The sequence below is a fragment of the Epinephelus lanceolatus genome, chromosome 17 (genome assembly GCF_041903045.1).
Source record: "Epinephelus lanceolatus isolate andai-2023 chromosome 17, ASM4190304v1, whole genome shotgun sequence".
NCBI lineage: Eukaryota > Metazoa > Chordata > Actinopteri > Perciformes > Serranidae > Epinephelus > Epinephelus lanceolatus.
In genome coordinates this window covers 22,985,465-23,004,081 of record NC_135750.1, presented here as the reverse complement: position 1 = coordinate 23,004,081, position 18,617 = coordinate 22,985,465, and the positions used below count along the sequence as shown (strand labels likewise).

General features: G+C 42.0%; 1 protein-coding gene across 2 annotated transcripts; it reads left to right on the top strand.

Moving 5' to 3' along the window:
- Positions 1 to 812: 812 nt before the first annotated feature.
- Positions 813 to 17,766, top strand: ercc6 (excision repair cross-complementation group 6). 2 transcript variants are annotated; one of them, XM_033613573.2, is made up of 22 exons: positions 813 to 909; positions 1,465 to 1,670; positions 1,790 to 2,018; positions 2,446 to 2,566; positions 2,683 to 2,800; positions 4,075 to 4,789; positions 6,271 to 6,399; positions 6,883 to 7,041; positions 7,916 to 8,051; positions 8,310 to 8,480; positions 8,753 to 8,929; positions 10,402 to 10,518; positions 10,976 to 11,071; positions 11,853 to 12,071; positions 13,789 to 13,899; positions 14,283 to 14,402; positions 14,642 to 14,736; positions 15,235 to 15,380; positions 15,513 to 16,112; positions 16,216 to 16,384; positions 16,475 to 16,553; positions 16,644 to 17,766. In XM_033613573.2, exons 2-22 carry the CDS (start codon positions 1,475 to 1,477, stop codon positions 17,091 to 17,093), a joined length of 4,353 nt encoding a protein of 1,450 aa, XP_033469464.2. In that variant the 5' UTR covers positions 813 to 909; positions 1,465 to 1,474; the 3' UTR covers positions 17,094 to 17,766. The 2 variants fall into 2 exon arrangements, with proteins under 2 accessions (XP_033469464.2, XP_033469463.2); XM_033613572.2 differs by having other exon boundaries at positions 4,072 to 4,789.
- Positions 17,767 to 18,617: the final 851 nt, after the last annotated feature.

Sequence of the window (18,617 nt, the reverse complement as noted above, 5' to 3'; positions counted from 1 at the left end):
GGGAGGACATACTTGTCCCTACCAATAACTGAGCAAACTAGTTTCCATTATTGCCATTCTAACAGTTCTGTGCACAAAAATAACGGGACAAATGGCATCTCGTATTGATTCACTTGGGGAAAGTGCATTTTATTCTTGAATGCGGAATGATCACATATGATACCTGATCAGTAGTATTTTCAGTAAGTATCAGTATCCCACCTCTGATGAAGAGCAACGCAGTGCCGCTTAAACTTTGCCTCATCCAGAGAGAGTCCCAAACAGGGTTCTGTGTCTGTCAGACGGTTTGAAAGGAATACTGCCAAAGCTGCAGACCAATAATATAATGCACCATGGACTATGGGGCATTACAACTTTTTCTTAAATAGCCTACTGTGACTGAATTCTCAACTTCTCAGAGCACAGATATGTGGGATGATGCTGAAATATATATTTGAACAATACAGAAAGCCTTACTGCATCATATTCCATTATAGCCTAGAACTGAATTGTCACCTATCACCTGAATGTTGTGATTTCCTTTCCATAAATGAAGACATTTCCACCATAAATTGGTGCATAACACTTCACCAGAATGCAGGAAATGGATTGTTTGACGCTGAGAGGACCCCAGCTTCATGTGTTCCCACCAATGTTTGAAAGAAATCTTCGCCCTTGGTTACATGTCAAATTGTTTCTGTGGACTGGGGGTGGCTCAGTGAGCGCCTCTAGTCTCCACTGAAATAAGTGGTGTTATGGCGCCACCTAGAGGACCAGAGCAGTGCGCAGCTATGCACCAGCAGAGGGCGCTGTCCAACAAGGTAGCCATTGAACAAACAGCACAAAGCCTTCTCTGGCACCGGAAACCAGGAAGCTTTCACAGCAACATGACATAAACCAAAGCAGTTGTGTTGTGTAACTGCACGTTTTGTAAGTAATGTCTGTCAATATCTCTTCTACTCACGGTTTAATGTACCAGACAGCCAACAACATAGTAGCGTTAACTTCCGTCGTGTGAATGTGTATTTCTTGGTGGTTTAATACAAACCGACTCGCTGCCGGTTGCCAACACAGCTGATGATGTTCGGCTCACTGTTAGCTTAGCATGCTAGCCTAGCCACGTAAACAATGGACAGCTGTGGGAGACTTTAAATGTCCCCAACTCAACTTTATGTCAATGTTATAACGGTTTGCCTTACGTCATGTAGTATATTCTTCACATAGACCAGGTATTATAAATATTAATTTCCCCTTTCTAAACTTAAGTTAACTCTTATAGGATAATTAGCTTGAAGTCATATAACCGTTAAGATAACAGCTAACGTTATTGCTAACGACATAGTTAATTTAGTCAACAGTGAACGAGATTTCTTTGGATTCAGTATTAAGTTAACCCACAACAATTAAAGTAAAGCCAGGGCTTAGAAGAGACATACATCAGCAGATTGACATTTGAATGACACACTTGACTGACTCTGTTTACAGCTGTATCGCAATGCCTGTAGACGGTTCAGAGGACCAGGTGCCCTCCTCTCTCTCCAGCCCTGCCAGTGCCGCCCTCACCCCGGGAGGGTCTGAGGAAGATGGGGCCACAGGGGGCTCAGCTGTCAACTCTTTCCCTGATAACAGTCAGGGCTCCGAGGCTGCTTCAGCCTATCCTGTCAACACTGGACCTGGGGAGGGCAGCAGTGGTAAGCAATGCAATTCTTGCCCCAAAAGAGACTCATGCTGAACTTCATGAAAAGGTTTGAGCTGTCAAACTGATTCCTGATTAACATAACATTGTATTGTCGTCTGTGGTGTGGTGCAGGTGGTAAGAGGTCTGGAGCCTTGCTGCAGATTGACCGACAGCGTATCCAAGCAGCATCTGCCAGTTCTGGAGCTGATGAACTCCAGGGCCTTGGTGTGGCTGTGTATGACCAGGATGTCCTTGAGCAAGGTGTCTTGCAGCAAGTGGACGAGGCAATCCAGGAGGCCAGTCATGCTGCTGCTAAAGCAGAGGCAGAGAAGGAGTACCAGTCTGTGCTCGATGATGTCAGGTAAAGGACAATAACTGCATTAATATAAAGCCCTAAGATGGTTTCCCTTTTAGCAAATATGTGTGCTGTGTTGGAGTGTTCCTGTAAATGTCTTACAATTTAAGACTACACAGTCTGAATGATATAAGTATCATTTAGTTTTGTGTTTGATAAAATGTTAAAATCATACTGAGATACATGTTTTTCTTTTGGCTTTAAAAATAATTTTTGCTTAGTAGTGGGACTTACCAGCTGTAGCACTTTTGACTTCTGATCAGATGCCAATTAATCATTAAGCTCTGATAAAGAAACTATAAAACAAAGCATATAAAGTTTAACAAGCACATTCAAATCTACAGTATCTTCACAAATGTCTTTTGATTTCAAAATAACAACAAACCTTGAAGCCGTTGATTGATCTTCCTTTTTTTTGTGGTTTGTGTTTCAGGTCCGTCACAGCATCTCTGAAACAAATAAACAAGATTATTGAGCAGCTGTCTCCCTATGCTGCCTCCAGTAAAGATATCAGTAGGAAGATTGAATCTGTCAAACGACAGAAAGAAAATAAGGTAAAATACTAAATATGACAAACTTTTTGATTAAACTTGTAGATTTACATGATAATGTCACATTAACATAACATTGATAGTGACTGTCAAAATGATGACAACACCTTTTAATTCAGGAGAAACAGCTAAAGAAAGTCAAAGCCAAACAAAAGCGACTTCAGGCCATTCTGGGAGGAGAGGATGTTGCAAGGGTGGAGGCTGAGCTTCTGGCAGAGGGTGATGATGAAGAGGAAGGTAAGGTGTCTTTTAACCTGTGACTCCCTTCAGTGTACTTACAGAAAGCAGTTTCCACTCATTAATGAGGGGATTTAATACTGAGTCACATGAGGCGTAAATGTGGCGGTCCCCTGCTTTTTATAGATGATGTGAAACCAGGGTCATGTTCATCACTGCCCAAAGTGTAACAAAACAAAGCAGAAATGGAAACAATGCAAAGCATTCATACCAATTGCAGTTACGGTGGCCAAGAAGGCTATTCTGTGGCATTTCTTATTTAAGGAATTGTCAGAGATGATTGTAAGCAAAGGCTTGAATAAATATCGGGTGTTTAAAAATAAACTCTACAGTGCCGTGATGGCTGTCGATGTTCATATATGTTATATCTTCAGCAGATATCACCCTGACACACCCACCAATTTATATGTCAAACATTTTGAAAGATGAGCTGTAATAGGAAGACTGTCACAAATTTGTGCAAAAATATTTTTACACTTAACTCTCCTTTGGTGTTTTTCTTGCAACAGCTGCTGGCTCCTCATTGATGGGTGTGTCAGAAGTGACTACCAGTACACCTATTGTCTAAATCTAAGAGACCCATAATATACAACACTAATCTCTCCCAAACAGCTGTCAATAGACATTTGACATTTGTGTAATGTTGTCTAAAAAAGGATACAGAACTGCATTAATTTGTTACTGTAATAATTTTTACTCACACTTTGCTTCATGATGTCTAACACATAACCAGTTCTGTTTGACACGGACATTATGCTATGTTTTGGTAGAGCTGAACATGTACTGTATAGAAACCAACTCGACAACACAGATGGTTGTGGCTATGTAGCTGAAAAGCAGTTTTGCAGCCAAATGCCATTCAGTGCTGATTTAACCTTCTTAAGAAAATTCCTGATCAGTTCATTGTTCATCAAACAAATGTTGATATAGCTGCACATATGAAGTAAACTCCACACTGTGGAGTTTTCGTGTAAACAAAAGCAGTTAGGTTTTACATGTAGTGTTTTTTTTCCAAAGTGTATTGTGTGCATCCTTAAGGCCTAATAAATGTGATCATTATATTTCCTTCCTTTCAGCTCAAACACTTGAAACAAAAAAAAAGACAAAAAAAAAAAAGTCTGTTCAAACTTGATTGCACATATGAGTCTTCATACACATGTGTGCACAAGACACAAACAAAACAGGGACCTGCTGATAAAAGCACTGCTCCATAATGCTGCTAGTGGTTATCTCAACAGTTCTAACCCTGCCGGATGTGTGTGTTGTACCAGAAGCCGGGCCGTCCACACTGGGCAGCATGCTCATGCCCGCTCAGGAGACCGAATGGGAGGAGTTAATCCGGAAAGGTCACATGACTCCTTTTGGAACCCGAATCCCGCAGAAGGAGGAAAAAAAGGAACCTCGAAAAGTTATGCTTGCTGAGAACTCTGCCTTTGACCTGTACTTGGCGGACCAGGCCAAGATTGCTACTGAGAGGAAGAGACTCCCTCTTCTTAAGAAGAAGATGAGCTCTGGACTCAGCCCTGGTGTAGAGGCCAGGGGGAAAACCAACAAAAAAGTTTCCTCTTCCAAGGATAAAAAAATGAAGAAGCGCATGCGAAAACTCCAGATAACTGCTCTGAAGGCCCATCCGAAGGCTCGGCCCAAGGCTGAGCCACAGCTCCCTAAGCCAAAGAAGAAGCGTCACATTGAGGGAGAGGAGACAGACAGCGAGGCATCAGAGTACCTGCCCAGTGACGAAGGCATAGATCCTGACCAGGAGGAAAGAGAAGCCATGGAGGAGGGCTTTGGGGAGGATGATGATGAGGAATATGAGTTGAAACCATACAAGCAAAAAAGTGAGAAGAAAGCGAGGAAGAAAATAAAGAAAAGAGAGGAGAGCGAGGAAGAATACTACCCTGAGAGTTCAGATGGAGAGGAGGGCGTGAAGGGCAAAAACAAGAAAAACAAAGATGATGGAGATGTGAAGTACTACAGACAGAGAATAAGGTATGATCATCTACTTCCTGCTGTAAACTTATATAAATGATTGGTTATGTTGCCCCCCAGTTTTGTTATTTGTTTACAGTGTGTGAACAGTAGATTTCTTCTTGGAGTTATGGTTGGATGCAAAGGTGCCGAAAGTTTTCATCAGGAAGTCTTCTTCTAAAGAGAATGCATACATCGGCGCCTGTAAATGACATGCTCAACAAACACCAGATTTAGCCTTTAACTTTGCATCATATTTGCAATGGCAGTGGTGCAAATGTGCTATTGTTATTCCCTTTAGTTAAGGAGAAAAGCAGTCGCTTTCTGCTGGCTCCATAGTGCAGAAGGAGAGTTAATCCCAGATGAGATTGGCAGCTGTTTCTTGACTAAGCAAATTCACTCCCTGCTCTTCTTCTCTCTCTGCTCTCACACTGGCCTAATTATCCTCCTGCACATGGTTTTATACACTCACTCACTCTAATGCTCAAATTAATGGAAGAGCAGCCCTAATGAGATTTCATATTTATAGCTGCCAAATAAATTGTGTTGGCATGTGTCCTTTTTCTACACTACAGTGATTGAATGTCAATTCAACAGCATAGACACGGCATGGATGGTGAGGCTAGCTTATATGAGGAATGATATTATTAGAGCAGGCGGTATTTGTAGTTGGGTGGGGGGGGGGGGTGGAGTGGGGGCAGAAAAGTGTAATTAACTGAACCAATGCTTAGTCTTGACTTAATTAGAGAGTGTGGTCTCCCAGGCCCAGCTAAAGGACCAGTTTCGTGGCAGGGTGACAGGACCAGGCCCAAATGAAGATGGATTCTTATCCTCTCCACCTCACACCTTTCTGGGGAACTCGCACTACTAATTGTCTGTATCAATCTTCATTTGCTGCGCGACGACTGTGCCTCTAACTGCCCTCTCTCCTGCACCATTAAAATTGTTCTCCTTTACATTTCCCTTTTTGCTGTAGATGTTTCACCGCTCAAGGGAAATACCCACAACTCAAAACATTTGCTATCCATACACCTGTGTAGGCAAGTCTTAAAATAAATCAGTGGGTGCAAGAGGTGCAAATGGCATATCCATACATTCGGTATACCTGCTCACCCTGTTTCTGGGTTCGAGCTGTGGGGTACACAGGTCACTAGTCTATCACAGGGCTAATGCCAGAGGCAGATCCATCATGAAACTGAATTCATTTGAAATATCTCTCACTTTATCAAGCTTGGATTACCAAATAATGTCAATGTTCGCATGTATAGCACAATGTCAATCACTTGAAGTTAAGACTAAAATATTGTCACTCAACGCTGAAGAACTGACAGCGAACAATGTCAGCTTGAAGATGAGGCAGGTCTTTGTTCTTTGACTTCTCCTTCAGCGAGTTGTGTTCACTAGTATTGACTGAAGCCCACCCAAGAGCTTCACAGTAAAATAGAGAATCATTTTTTAACCGCTAGTTTTACTCTATTATTATGTACTCATTCTCCCGCCAGGAGGTGGAAGCGACAGCGTCTTCGAGAAAGAGAGGAGAAGAGAGAAAGAGGCGAGTTTACAGACGACAGTGATGAAGAATTTGATGAAGGCTTCAAAGTGCCTGGTTTCCTCTGGAAAAAACTTTACAAGTAAGTTCAATGTCCAACATTGGGAATTATCTATTATCCTCGCTGTCGGTCACAGATGTTTATAACTGCCAATTAACAAAGTGATAGGATGTGACTAATAGCTGTAAAACAATTTGTGTATGAAAAATATCTGTGTACTTTCTCTGGTGTCTTGGTCTATGACGCACCCTCTGCTTCCAGGAACCTTTGCCCAGAAATTTAATGATTAATCAAAGATTATTGGATCAAGACATTATAAAAGTGATACACTTAGTGCTGCTATAGCTCAAAAGCTTTCATTGGAAAGTCATTTGTTCTTTCATAAGACTTTTAAGCGTTAACTAGCAGGGATTGACACTTACTGGCAAGCACAATTGAACCAGATTTCAATTGAAATACAGCGTAAATACCAGACCACCCTGTCATGTGAGCACTTCAGTGTCCACAGTTGCCGTCATGCACAGGTGTTGTTAGTTTTTACATGTGTGTATATCACATCATCAGGTACCAGCAGACAGGTGTGCGGTGGATGTGGGAACTCCACTGTCAGCAGGCAGGTGGCATCCTGGGAGATGAGATGGGATTGGGCAAAACCATCCAGATCATCAGCTTCCTGGCTGGACTGAGCTACAGCAAACTGAGGACGAGAGGATCCAACTACAGGTAAACACACACACACACACACACACACACACAACAACAACAAACTGTGACCAGAGACTGTGTGTCTGTATGGTATGAATATTTGATTAGGGGGATTTCTGCTTGAGAGTGTTCATCTGAATTATTAAACATGTTTCAATTATCAGACTCTTCACTTTCTTACTGCAGACATCAGAGAGAACACTGACACTCTGTTTGTGTGTGTGTGTTTGCGTGCTTGAGAGAGAGAGTGTGTTAGAGTAAAGTGAGCATTTTCATGAACTCTTATAATGAATTTCAGACTCATGAGCAGCTGTGTCACAACAAATCAACCATGGAAAACGTGACGCAGTGGAAGTGATAATCTGGTTTTACTGCACAAACGACACACATGCATTTAGGAGGTGGATGGTCAATACTCTGTCTACTATAGACGCCCACAAATTGATTGCTTGCAAACTCAATTATGGCCAAGTATCAATAGCTTCCACCAGGCAGAGGTTCATACCAGCCCATTAGTGTATCTTTATGCGTGCGTGTGTACGTCTGTGTTTGACAAAGCACTTGTAAATCTTCACAGAGAAGCTGAGCGTGTGTCCATGCACCTTCTTAGATTCATTCACAGAGAGTTTATGGGGCAGTGGAGGTAAATGTACATTATTGTACACAGGCATTCGGCTCTCTCTGTTTACCTTATGCTTGAATGCATGACACATTTGACACATCCATGACACATTTGACAATGTTCTAGAATTTGGTGTAGAAATGATGACTTTAATTTGCTAATGAAATTTGCTGAGGTTATCCAAATTTAAATGAACCCTGACTTCCCTTGTTACCTATCTTTATCACAGGTTTGCAGTTAAACACCTCTGTACTGTGTGTTTGGTTGTAGGTATGTTGGTCTTGGTCCGACAGTCATCGTGTGCCCGGCCACAGTCATGCACCAGTGGGTAAAGGAGTTCCACACCTGGTGGCCTCCTTTCAGAGTGGCTGTTCTGCATGAAACCGGCTCGTTCACCAGCAACAAGGTAATTATGTGTTCATGTGTGTGTGATTTTCATATTCCTAATTTAGTTAGAAAGTTTTCTACAGGGTCTATTTTTCCTCTGGGGGGCACTAGAGGTCTGTTTATGCAGCATTATCTCCTAACCTTCTCCCCTCTTCACCTCTCTCCTCAAACCATATTAAAGTAGATGCCCTACTTCGACACTCAAGCTACCAGAGATAGTTAGGAATTGCACTGACAAAAACCTGTACTGATCATGTTTTTTTGTCCTCTGTTGCAGCAAAAGCTTATTCCAGAGATAGCGGCGTGTCATGGGATCTTGATAACCTCATATTCAGCTGTGAGGAATATGCAAGACATCTTGCAGCGCTATGACTGGCACTATATTATACTGGATGAGGGCCATAAGATCAGGAATCCAAATGCTGGAGTTACCACTGCCTGCAAACAGGTATTGTTTCAAACACAGACACATTCATGAGCACACACATTTTTACCACAACACTTAGAGCATGCAAACAGTAACGACCTTTACATGTAAATACATTTAAAGTTGAAAAAGTAATACATGCCTTTTCATTTGTATCAGTTATCAAGGTCCGCCCTTTCCACACTCCTACCATTAGAATATGTCGTTTACTCCATTTATACTTAGAACAATAACAAGTATGCTAGGACATCATTAGGAATATATAACATACATTGTTTCCTCCTTCTCTCTAGTTTCGCACTCCCCACAGGTTCATCCTGTCAGGCTCTCCCATGCAGAACAACTTGAAGGAGCTGTGGTCTCTGTTTGACTTTGTCTTCCCCGGCAAACTGGGGACATTACCCGTCTTTATGGAGCAGTTCTCTGTGCCGATCACCATGGGAGGATACAGCAATGCCTCGCCTGTACAGGTACTGGAACACACACAAATGCACAGTCAGGATTTGTTAGACTCTGCATCTCATTTTTGAACTACAAAGACTAGTTATATGATAAATCCATTAAGAAATGTCCTGCTATTTTAGACTTGGGACACATTTTTAAAAGTTAAGAGCAAAGCAGAAGCAGGTGCAAAGACTGAGCATGAAGCTGTCATTGTGCTTTATCGTGTACTTTGGGTTTTATAATTCTATAATTGACCATTTTCATTTCAAATTAAAACAAAGTAGATTAACAATGATTAAAAAATAGAATAGGATAGCACAAAAGGTTATAATGCTTATTTAATTTATGGATTGAATTTAATGAAAAGAGAAGACAAGGATGCATAGCATACATACAACAACCCGATAAGCAAACCTATAACTGTAGCATAGTGAGGGAGCAATGGACGGCTAAAGTGTCACTTGACAGCACTAGCAACACACGCATGTAGGCCCAATTTTGGAGAGCTAGATGAAGGCAAGTCAGAAGGAGAGATTATAGAGCAACAGAGCCATTAAGTGCAGAGCAGGATAATGTAGGTCCATGCAAAGGAACTTCAGTACATCCCTAGTGTGTGTGAGAGAGAGGGAAGGGCTAAAGTGGAGAGCCAGTGAGCTAAATTGTAGCCCTTTGTCATTAGTGCTCAATCGTTAATAACCCACTGACTGTATGGATTTAATTATTTAAGCTGGCTATTGATGCTTCTTCCGCTGTCGATAATAAAAACCTTTACTAATTATTAATGTTATTAAATGGTCAGAGAGGGCTAAGCTCTGCTGCCTTATCCTCCTCTCGAAATTCTCAGAACAGCAGATCAGGCCCTCGGCTGATGTTCATGTGCATGCACAACTAGATGTATGTAACAACGTATGCAGAATGGGGTGGGGCTGGATGTGGATGCAGGATCCATTACTGAAGCATGCGTTTGCATCCCCATGTGAATCCACTCAGCAGCTTGTGCAGAGATCACTGGATCATCTGCTGCCCTGCTCTTCTTCTTTTCCACTCTGACCTCCATTGAGCCTTAAATCTCTCCATGATATTGTCCCCTCCGGCTTTGCCGAGGGTGTCTTTGATCCCTCTGCGGACCCCCACTGAGTTAATGTTTAAAAGGCTAAATGGCCTTTAGCACTGACTCTGGATGAAGTGTAGCAGGGCATTTTGCAGCGGGGCTCGTAGTGCAGGGTGGGACCGAAGCTCCCCCTCTGCTTCCAATGGAGCTGGCGAGTAGTACTGATGAAAGAAGAGGGCTCTGTCCCTCGAGACCAACAGCACTCTGATCAATGCTTAATGGCTCGTACTACTGAAAGGGACAGCAATGCAAGGGAGGTGATGAGAGAGCGCTAAAACAACAATCATGCCTCAGGAAACATCCACAGTGACAGGTGGGATCGTGGATGCGGTTGCCTGACACTCTGTTGCTATTGTTTTAAAGCAGTTTGTTTGTGTTGTTTTTCAGGTCCAAACAGCATTTAAGTGTGCATGCGTGCTGAGAGACACCATAAATCCTTACCTGCTCAGAAGAATGAAAGCAGACGTCAAGGCCAACCTCTCCTTACCTGACAAAAATGAACAGGTATTCATCATACTAAGACATTTGACCCTGTTCTGTCTAAGTATTGAACAGCCTCTCACGCCTGCTTCTCTTAACTGGGGAGGTGTTTATCTGATTGGATGTGACTGTATGTGCCACGTCTAAGGAGTATTTGATGAATGTGCATGGCCCTTGTCAGGTGAAGCCAGCTAATAAAGTCCTGGTAAAGTAAAAGGAGCAGGTATTCATTAAGGTGGCTGGTCCCTGGTCTGTCCATGCGGCTGACGCTGGTTGACTCCTCAGTCCACTTCAGCTCATTAAGTCAGTCCCTGGGGACAGCAGTGGCTCCAAAAACACGTTGCTTCCCTCTAATTTCTCTTCACACACACTGCACTTCATCAAGGGGCTTTAAAGCGGATGTTCACTGCTTAGTACACACTCTTACACTTCTCTGTGTGTGTGTGTTTTTGTATGTTTGTGTGTGTGTGTGTGTGTGTAGGTTCTGTTTTGCAGATTAACAGAGGACCAGCGGCAGGTTTATCAGACCTTCCTAGATTCCAAAGAGGTCTACCAGATACTTAACGGGGACATGCAGGTAAGCCTCTCTTTCATAGTTAAAGTGGGTTCACGGTGTTTGTTTTATGCTTCCTCCATTTGGGCTCTTTGCGTTGACCCATGCTACATTATAAGGACAAGAAGAGCAAAACTCTCAGTCAAGGAGAAGACTTCCAGGAACCGGACTTGCCTTATTCATTATTTAACCTCCTAATTGATGAATATCAGTTCACCTCTCTCACTCACAGGCATTTGTGTGTATTTTTATGCACTCCTTTACACTTAAAGAACACCTTGAAGTAGCATCGGTGGAATTAAATGTAAATTTTGTTAAACCCCTAATAGCTTGACTTTAGTATTCTTTAAGATGCTCTCTTTAAGGAAGCTGTGCAGTGTCTTCTCACATTAGCTAGACCCTTGAGAGAGAGAGACTCGACCATTTATCACCACTGACCAAATGGACGTGGTTGGAGAGCCAGGGGTGACCACAGCAGATTGTGCGCGCGCACACACACACACACACACACACGCTCTTATAGACATATTCAGTGGTCACTCTTGGTCCATTAACCACCATTACTAATGCAGTGACCGTTCGGCCTTCATCAAGAAACACGGCCTTTATTGTCCGTAAATAAATTATGTAACTAATTCTTGTAGACTAAAGTAAATTTGTTTATTTGTTTAAAGGGGCAACGCTGTAAAATGTTGTAAATATACCAAGCTTTGTGTTTTTTTTACCAGGTTTGTCACCTGGCACCAACTCTTCGCTCATGAAACTAACGGTATTTAAAAATGTTCCTCTTTTTTGTGCTGTTTAGGTGTTCTCTGGTTTGATAGCTCTACGCAAGATCTGTAACCACCCCGACCTTTTCTCGGGCGGCCCTCGGATACTGAGGGGAGTCCCAGAGGACCAGCTAACTAAGGAGGAACACTTTGGCTATTGGAAACGCTCGGGCAAGCTGATCGTGGTGGAGTCTCTGCTGCGCCTCTGGTTCAAACAGGGCCACAGAGTCCTGCTCTTCACTCAGTCAAGACAGGTGAGGAACAAGTTGTTCTGGCTTTTTGTTTGCCCATCAATCCCTTTGCTAAAATAGCTGTTAATATGTAGACTGTTTCAAACCTGACAACATAAACAAAGTCCCTTTGTATTTTCTATTGGGAGTGTTTGTTAAGGCAGCAGCTGACAGGAAGTAAACAGGGACAAATGCTGTTGTCCAAGCAACAGATAGCAATGAAACGGATATTTCTTGTGCATGGCTTGTATAGCTTCTTTACAGTCGCGTAACTGTAATTACCCACAAAATTCAGATGGGGGACAGGAACTGATGAATCTGTAAACCGTGTGAACTGGATATACAGGAAAGGGACTACATAAAAGGTCTGGATGACCTCGTCTTCTAGACCTCCTAACGTTACTAACATTACACAGTGAGCTGATGAAATGTACAAGAGTCAAGTAACTGTAACTGTAACTAAATAGTGTGCCACAACTGAAACAACTGCTCTCTTTTTGGCTGGTTTAGTAATTGCTTGAGTATACCTGTCTTTTATATTTTAACCCTGTGCATGGATGCACTGCTGTCAGACTAATGTTACAAGGTAATGTTAGCTAACTTTTCGGTGCTGTTTTCTACCTAACGGATCAACCATTTCCAGTGGTCTGGTGAAATGCTGTTAAAAATCTGGGTTGTGGCTAAAAACATGGGGAAGTTGTCACAGTACATTGTAACTGCATCTTACTCGAGGCATGTTTAACACAACACTTCATGTTTATGTTTGAGATTAGTTGACTCTGCTCTTCTAGACCGAAGATGGGGGTTTTTGAACGTCATCTGCCGCTGTTTTTCAGTGACATGTTTTTTCCTTTTCCCCATTACCCCTACTATTTTTTGGACTCAAAGTAGCCTTTGTTTTTCCCCAGTTTAATCGATAGGAACAGCCATAAAGAGCGCAAATCATAGGCATTTGTGCAGTGTTGGTGGTCCTTGCCTCCAGTTGCCTACCCACTATTTGGACAGCATACCTGTGTCTTACATCATATGCAAAAAAGCTATAAATGCACTCTGATTAATTTTTGTTTAGGCTACACATGCCATTTCTTTCCTGCTTTAAATTAGGGCTGGGCAATATATCAATATTAAATAGACTTCGTGATATGAGACTAGATATTGTATTAGATTTTGTACACCAATATATCATTACTGCTGTTCCTGCTTTTAAAACCTGCATTAAAGTGATGTCATTTACTGAACTTAGCAGACTGTTCTAGCTGCTCTGCTGTTTTGTCTTTACTTATTTAGTTTTAATATCCACATTACTGTTGTGTAAATATTTGGTGGAAGCACAAATAGTAAACTAAATATATTCACAGTATTGATAAAGGTATTTGGTCAGAAATATTGTAATTACTGATTTTCACCCACTCCTACTTCAAATTAATATCCTAAATTGTCATGCCACTTGTAAATGTTGTCTCTTTATTTGCTGCTGGCTAGCGGTGTGTGTGTATGTGTGTGAGAGAGAGAGAGAGAGTGTGTATGTAAGCGAGGCCCCAGCTGTTGTAGTCAATACCAATGAGATTATACCTCAGAGGGAACCTGAGACCCTCCCTGTCGGTATCTCTGTCCATGTAATATTAATCTCTCTAATCCTTTTAGAGATAATCCAACCCTCAGCCCTTCTTTTCCTCTTTATGTTTCTCTCCTCGTCTGCCTTTTTCTCACTGTCTCTTTGCCGTCTTTATCTCCTCTCCAGATGTTGGACATCTTGGAGGTATTCACGATGGAGAATAACTACTCATACCTGAAAATGGACGGCACTACCACAATAGCTTCCCGACAGCCCCTCATCGCTCGCTACAACGAGGTAAGGATTATTCATCCCTAATGGCTCTAAGTGTTTCCCATGAAAATCCTGTCCTGAGGGACGGGATGCTTCAGTTGAACCCTGCGCACCCTGAGGTGGAAAAGCTAATTGATGACAATCTGTTGTTCGGAATGGATGTACCTTATTGTTTCTGTCAGCAAATAGATTTTTAAATTATAACTAATAAAGAAGTGTGCTCAGATTACCAGTTACGAAAGCCAAGTTTAGATTAAGCTGTTTGATTCTCTTTAAATAGGCTTTAGTTTAAGAGAACAGGATGTTATGGCCTCAGAATTATCTAATGTAATTTGTTTATATGATTATACCCCAAGTTTAAAATGTGGACAAGATGTTTGTTAATCACTGACATTATTTTCTTACAGGACAAATCCATTTTTATCTTCTTGTTGACCACTAAAGTTGGAGGTCTGGGAGTCAATCTGACTGGAGCCAACAGAGTCATCATCTATGACCCAGACTGGAACCCCAGTACCGACACACAGGTTAGACAGATACACACACTCAGTAGTACAAAATAAAACATTTACACGGCGCATTATTTCTCAGGGGATTTATTATTCTACATGTGTTATTTGCATCTTTAAATTACCTACATTTCCAGTTGCAGCTTTTCCTGTGTCTCCCTATTTTGTCCTTGTGTACTTTAAGTCTAAAAACCTTGACTGTGTGTTTCAGATTATTTACTTAATCATTAATTTGAATATATTGTGTTTTTTCATAGGCTCGGGAGCGAGCATGGAGGATCGGTCAGACGCAGCAAGTGACAGTCTACAGACTGCTGACTGCAGGGACCATCGAGGAGAAAATCTACCACAGGTCAGATTGCCGTTTTTCTTTTTATGTTCGGCCCTAAGCACTTCACACACACGCAATATTTAATCACAGAACTCAATTAAAAAGAGGTTTTAAAAAAACACACTGGCTTTTGTGTTTTCTTTAACGCAGTCTCGCATTTTAGTTATCTTTCACATGTTCGTGAATAGTGGTAATGACATGACTAATTGCTCACATCACTGCTGTATTACTACCTGCACTATCCCAGTTCTCAGTAATTGAAAAGCTTTCCTGCATTATTAAATGGCCAATCTAGGACTTCTAAACTGTTGCTCTGTTTGGCTTGGGTCTGCAAAGTGCTCTAAAAAAGCAAGTTGGAAGAACTGCAGGGATTCTATTTTGATACATACAGTAGTGCGGTTAACTAATTTTCTCATCCATCAGCCAGACTACTCTGTGGTGACAGATGATCGGGGGTTGCCTGCTGAGGTAAAATAACAAATTACACACGCATATCTAATTCTGTATTTTGTAATTCAGGCAAATCTTCAAACAGTTTCTGACCAACCGCGTTCTGAAGGACCCCAAACAAAGACGGTTCTTCAAGTCGAATGACATTTATGAGCTCTTCACTCTGGCTGACCCCGATGGAGCTCAGGGAACAGAGACCAGTGCCATATTTGCAGGTCTGCACATTTTTCTTGTTTGTCTTTTATTTTGAAATGTTTTATTGTCCAATTATTAGATTATCTGAATCTCTTTTTAAAAATAAGTTTGTAATAATTGACCTAACAGGTATTGTTTTGATTGTCATACAGGTACAGGCTCTGATGTCAAGGCACCTAAGAAGCCTCAGAGGCCAAGGCCATCACACACGGTAAACCATAGCAGTAATAAACACAAACACTCCTCGGCAAACCAGAATGAAACCAGTGCAGACAGCCGACAGTCTGCAGCAAACATTCCTGCATTAAGAGATGGAAACACTTCTCAGTGCAGTAAAAACTCTCCGGGTAAACCAAATGGCCTAACAGACAGTCAAAGCACCGACCGAAATGGCCTGGATGCACAGCCAAATATTTCAGCAAATACACAGCGTACAGGACAAAATAACAGAGACTGGGACGCAGCCAAGCCAGCAGTTAAAAACTCAAACTCATCCAGTTCTCACCAACACACAGACAAAGACTCTGCCCTGACAAGCCCACAGAAACACAGGGAAAAGAGGAAGCACTGCGACTCAGCTGACTCGGACAAACACAAACATAAGAGGCGTAAACACTCCAAAGATTCTCGGTTTGAAGGCCATCGCATCTCTCATTTGGTGAAGAAAAAGACCTATGAGAAAGCGGAGGATGAAGATGAGGCACAGAAGAAATCAGACGATTACGTTTTGGCAAAGCTCTTCAAAAAATCTGGTAGGCTTTTTGTGCATAAACCCCATCAGCCTTGTCAGACATAGTTTATTTAGAAATTCTTGCAAAACAATAAACTGCTTTGTTGACTCTTTTTTTCCTTCAGGTATCCACAGCGTGATGCAGCATGACACCATCATGGAGTCCTCTAACCCTGACTATGTTCTAGTGGAGGCAGAAGCTAATAGGGTGGCTAAAGATGCCCTGAAAGCGCTTAAGGTTTCTCGCCAGCAGTGTAGGCTGGCCTTAAATAGACCCCCTCCTCCACCTGCAAGGTACACAGTCTCACTGACACACTTAGGTTTGTTTAGAGCTCCACCTATGTGAACCAAACATCTCAGTCTTTCCCTTGTCCGCTCTTTCAGGAAACGGTTTGGACAAAAGAATAATTCTCTCCTGGTTGCACCTTCTGTTCAATCTGCCCCCAATCCATGCAAATGCAAGGTAACAGCAGTGTTATTATGAACAGATAGATGGTTTGGCATATGTTATGAATTTGTGATGAAATTTTGTGTCATCTGCTTCTCTCTTTAGGATGCTGCTATTGTAAAGAAGTCTGTGTCAAAGAAGCCTGGTTCGGGCGCTCATTTCAGCGGAGAAGGGATGGAAGGTGACTCAGCCTCCGCCCCGCTCTCCTCCTCCTCCCTGCTGGCCAAGATGAAAGCCCGGAATCACTTCAGCACACCCTCCAGCCAGAGAGAAGACGCAGAAGAAGAGGAGGACGGCTCCGGGGCTCCAGTAAGGAGCTCCCCCCCGGCTCCGCCCACGGAGCATGATGAGCTGTTGGTGGATGTGCGCAACTTCATAGCCTTCCAGGCCAATGTGGACGGACAGGCCACCACCCAGGAAGTGCTGGAGTATTTCAAACCAAGACTGACTGAGAGTCAGGCGCCTGTTTTCAGAGAGCTGCTCAGGAGCATCTGTGACTTCCAGAGGACATCTGGTCAGGAGGGCATGTGGAGACTGAAGGAGAGCTTCCGCTGAGTGAAGCACAGTTGAAAGCGGAACAAAGACTTAACTGTGATGCAGATTTTAATACTTGTCAGTTATGAGTCTGTTGAGATTAAGCCAACAACTTCTTATTGTTTACTTGTCTTTCTTTATTCTTAGTTTATTCTGTCAAATTGAGATATCTATCTGTCAGAGCTAGACGGTAGATTGCATCAGCTATTGAAAGCCCATACTGTAGGAATGCCATTTTAGCAGATAAACTCATATTATTATCAGTTAAAGAAGTCTAATCTGTCGCACTGTTTGTTTGAGATTTGGGCTTGTCCACGTGTTGTTGCTTCTGTCCTGTTGATTGATTGTCCCTGGTTATACTTGAATTCACTGGTTTTGTATTTGCCAGAAAGTTAAAACTGTATAACCCCGAGTAATGACTTACTCTGAGATGTGTTTTATGCTTTCAGTTTGTCTCACTTGTCACATTTCTATGAAATTTAATAGGGGAGTAAGTGTGTCATTTTGTAAATATGACCAAATCACCACCGGGTTTGGTTGGTTTTGTGATGACTAACTTTTCTTAAACTGTGACCTACCTCTGATTATTTGTGGAAAAAATGGCAAAAGCAGCAATTTATCTGCTTTGTTTTATATAAATAAAAAAATATTGATGCTGTCTTGCATTAATTGTAAGAAATAAACCTCTTAAGCTGATTGTTTTTTTTCCTAGTTTGGTTATTTAAACAGGATTAAAGGAAGATTTATTGAATTAATCTGAGACAATGTAAAAAATAATGATATTTTAAAGGAGATGATCAGTAATGGTAGATACTGACATTTGAATTTAATTTGTTTTTTGCAGTTTTATTTGCCTGTGAAGGTTTGGTGCTGACCAGGGTCCTGAAATGAAATCTGGTACATGACCGTAGAAATCATCGAAACATGGGAGCCCAAAATCTGCCAAACCTGTTTAAAGTTAACTTGTAAAAGTGTTTCTAACCGAGGAAGATGAGTGTGATTTCATTAAGTCACTTAAGCAACCATCAGAGGATGGAGGGGAAAGCCGCTGACAGGAAGCAGACACACACACACACACACACACACACACACACACACACTTCAGGCCTGCACTCTTGTCAGAGTTGTCTAGACCAAATATTGGGATAAAGTTATCAACCGTTATTTGATTTCAATTTTCTCCACGCACCTCGCCGAGGTCATAATAACAACTTTATTTTCAGTGGTGCATAAATTAATTACGCGCATTTAATAACTAAAATATCATTATATTCCCCCTTTAATAACATAAACGCTGCACGCCAGGGAAACCCTTAATAGCGCGGGGCCCTGTAACTGGCCATTATCCGCCTGTAATGATATTACAGAACCAATTACGCGCCATTAGAAGGGATTTTCTGCACTTTATGTGGTTTAGTCCAATCCCGCACTCCTCTTCTAAATTTCAGCTGCTTCTCGAAGCCTCATTTTGCCTCCACCTCAGAGACGCATGGCGTCTGCGCTCTGCCGTCCCAGATGCGCTTTAAAACTAATTGAAAGGGTCCC

Excerpts from the sequence above, each read along its gene's own strand:
- ercc6 (XM_033613572.2), top strand. The coding sequence starts at position 1,475 with ATGCCTGTAGACGGTTCAGAGGACCAGGTGCCCTCCTCTCTCTCCAGC. Across the intron at positions 2,567-2,682 it reads AACGACAGAAAGAAAATAAG|GAGAAACAGCTAAAGAAAGT; the intron begins GTAAAATACTAA and ends CTTTTAATTCAG. Across the intron at positions 14,403-14,641 it reads ACCCCAGTACCGACACACAG|GCTCGGGAGCGAGCATGGAG; the intron begins GTTAGACAGATA and ends GTTTTTTCATAG.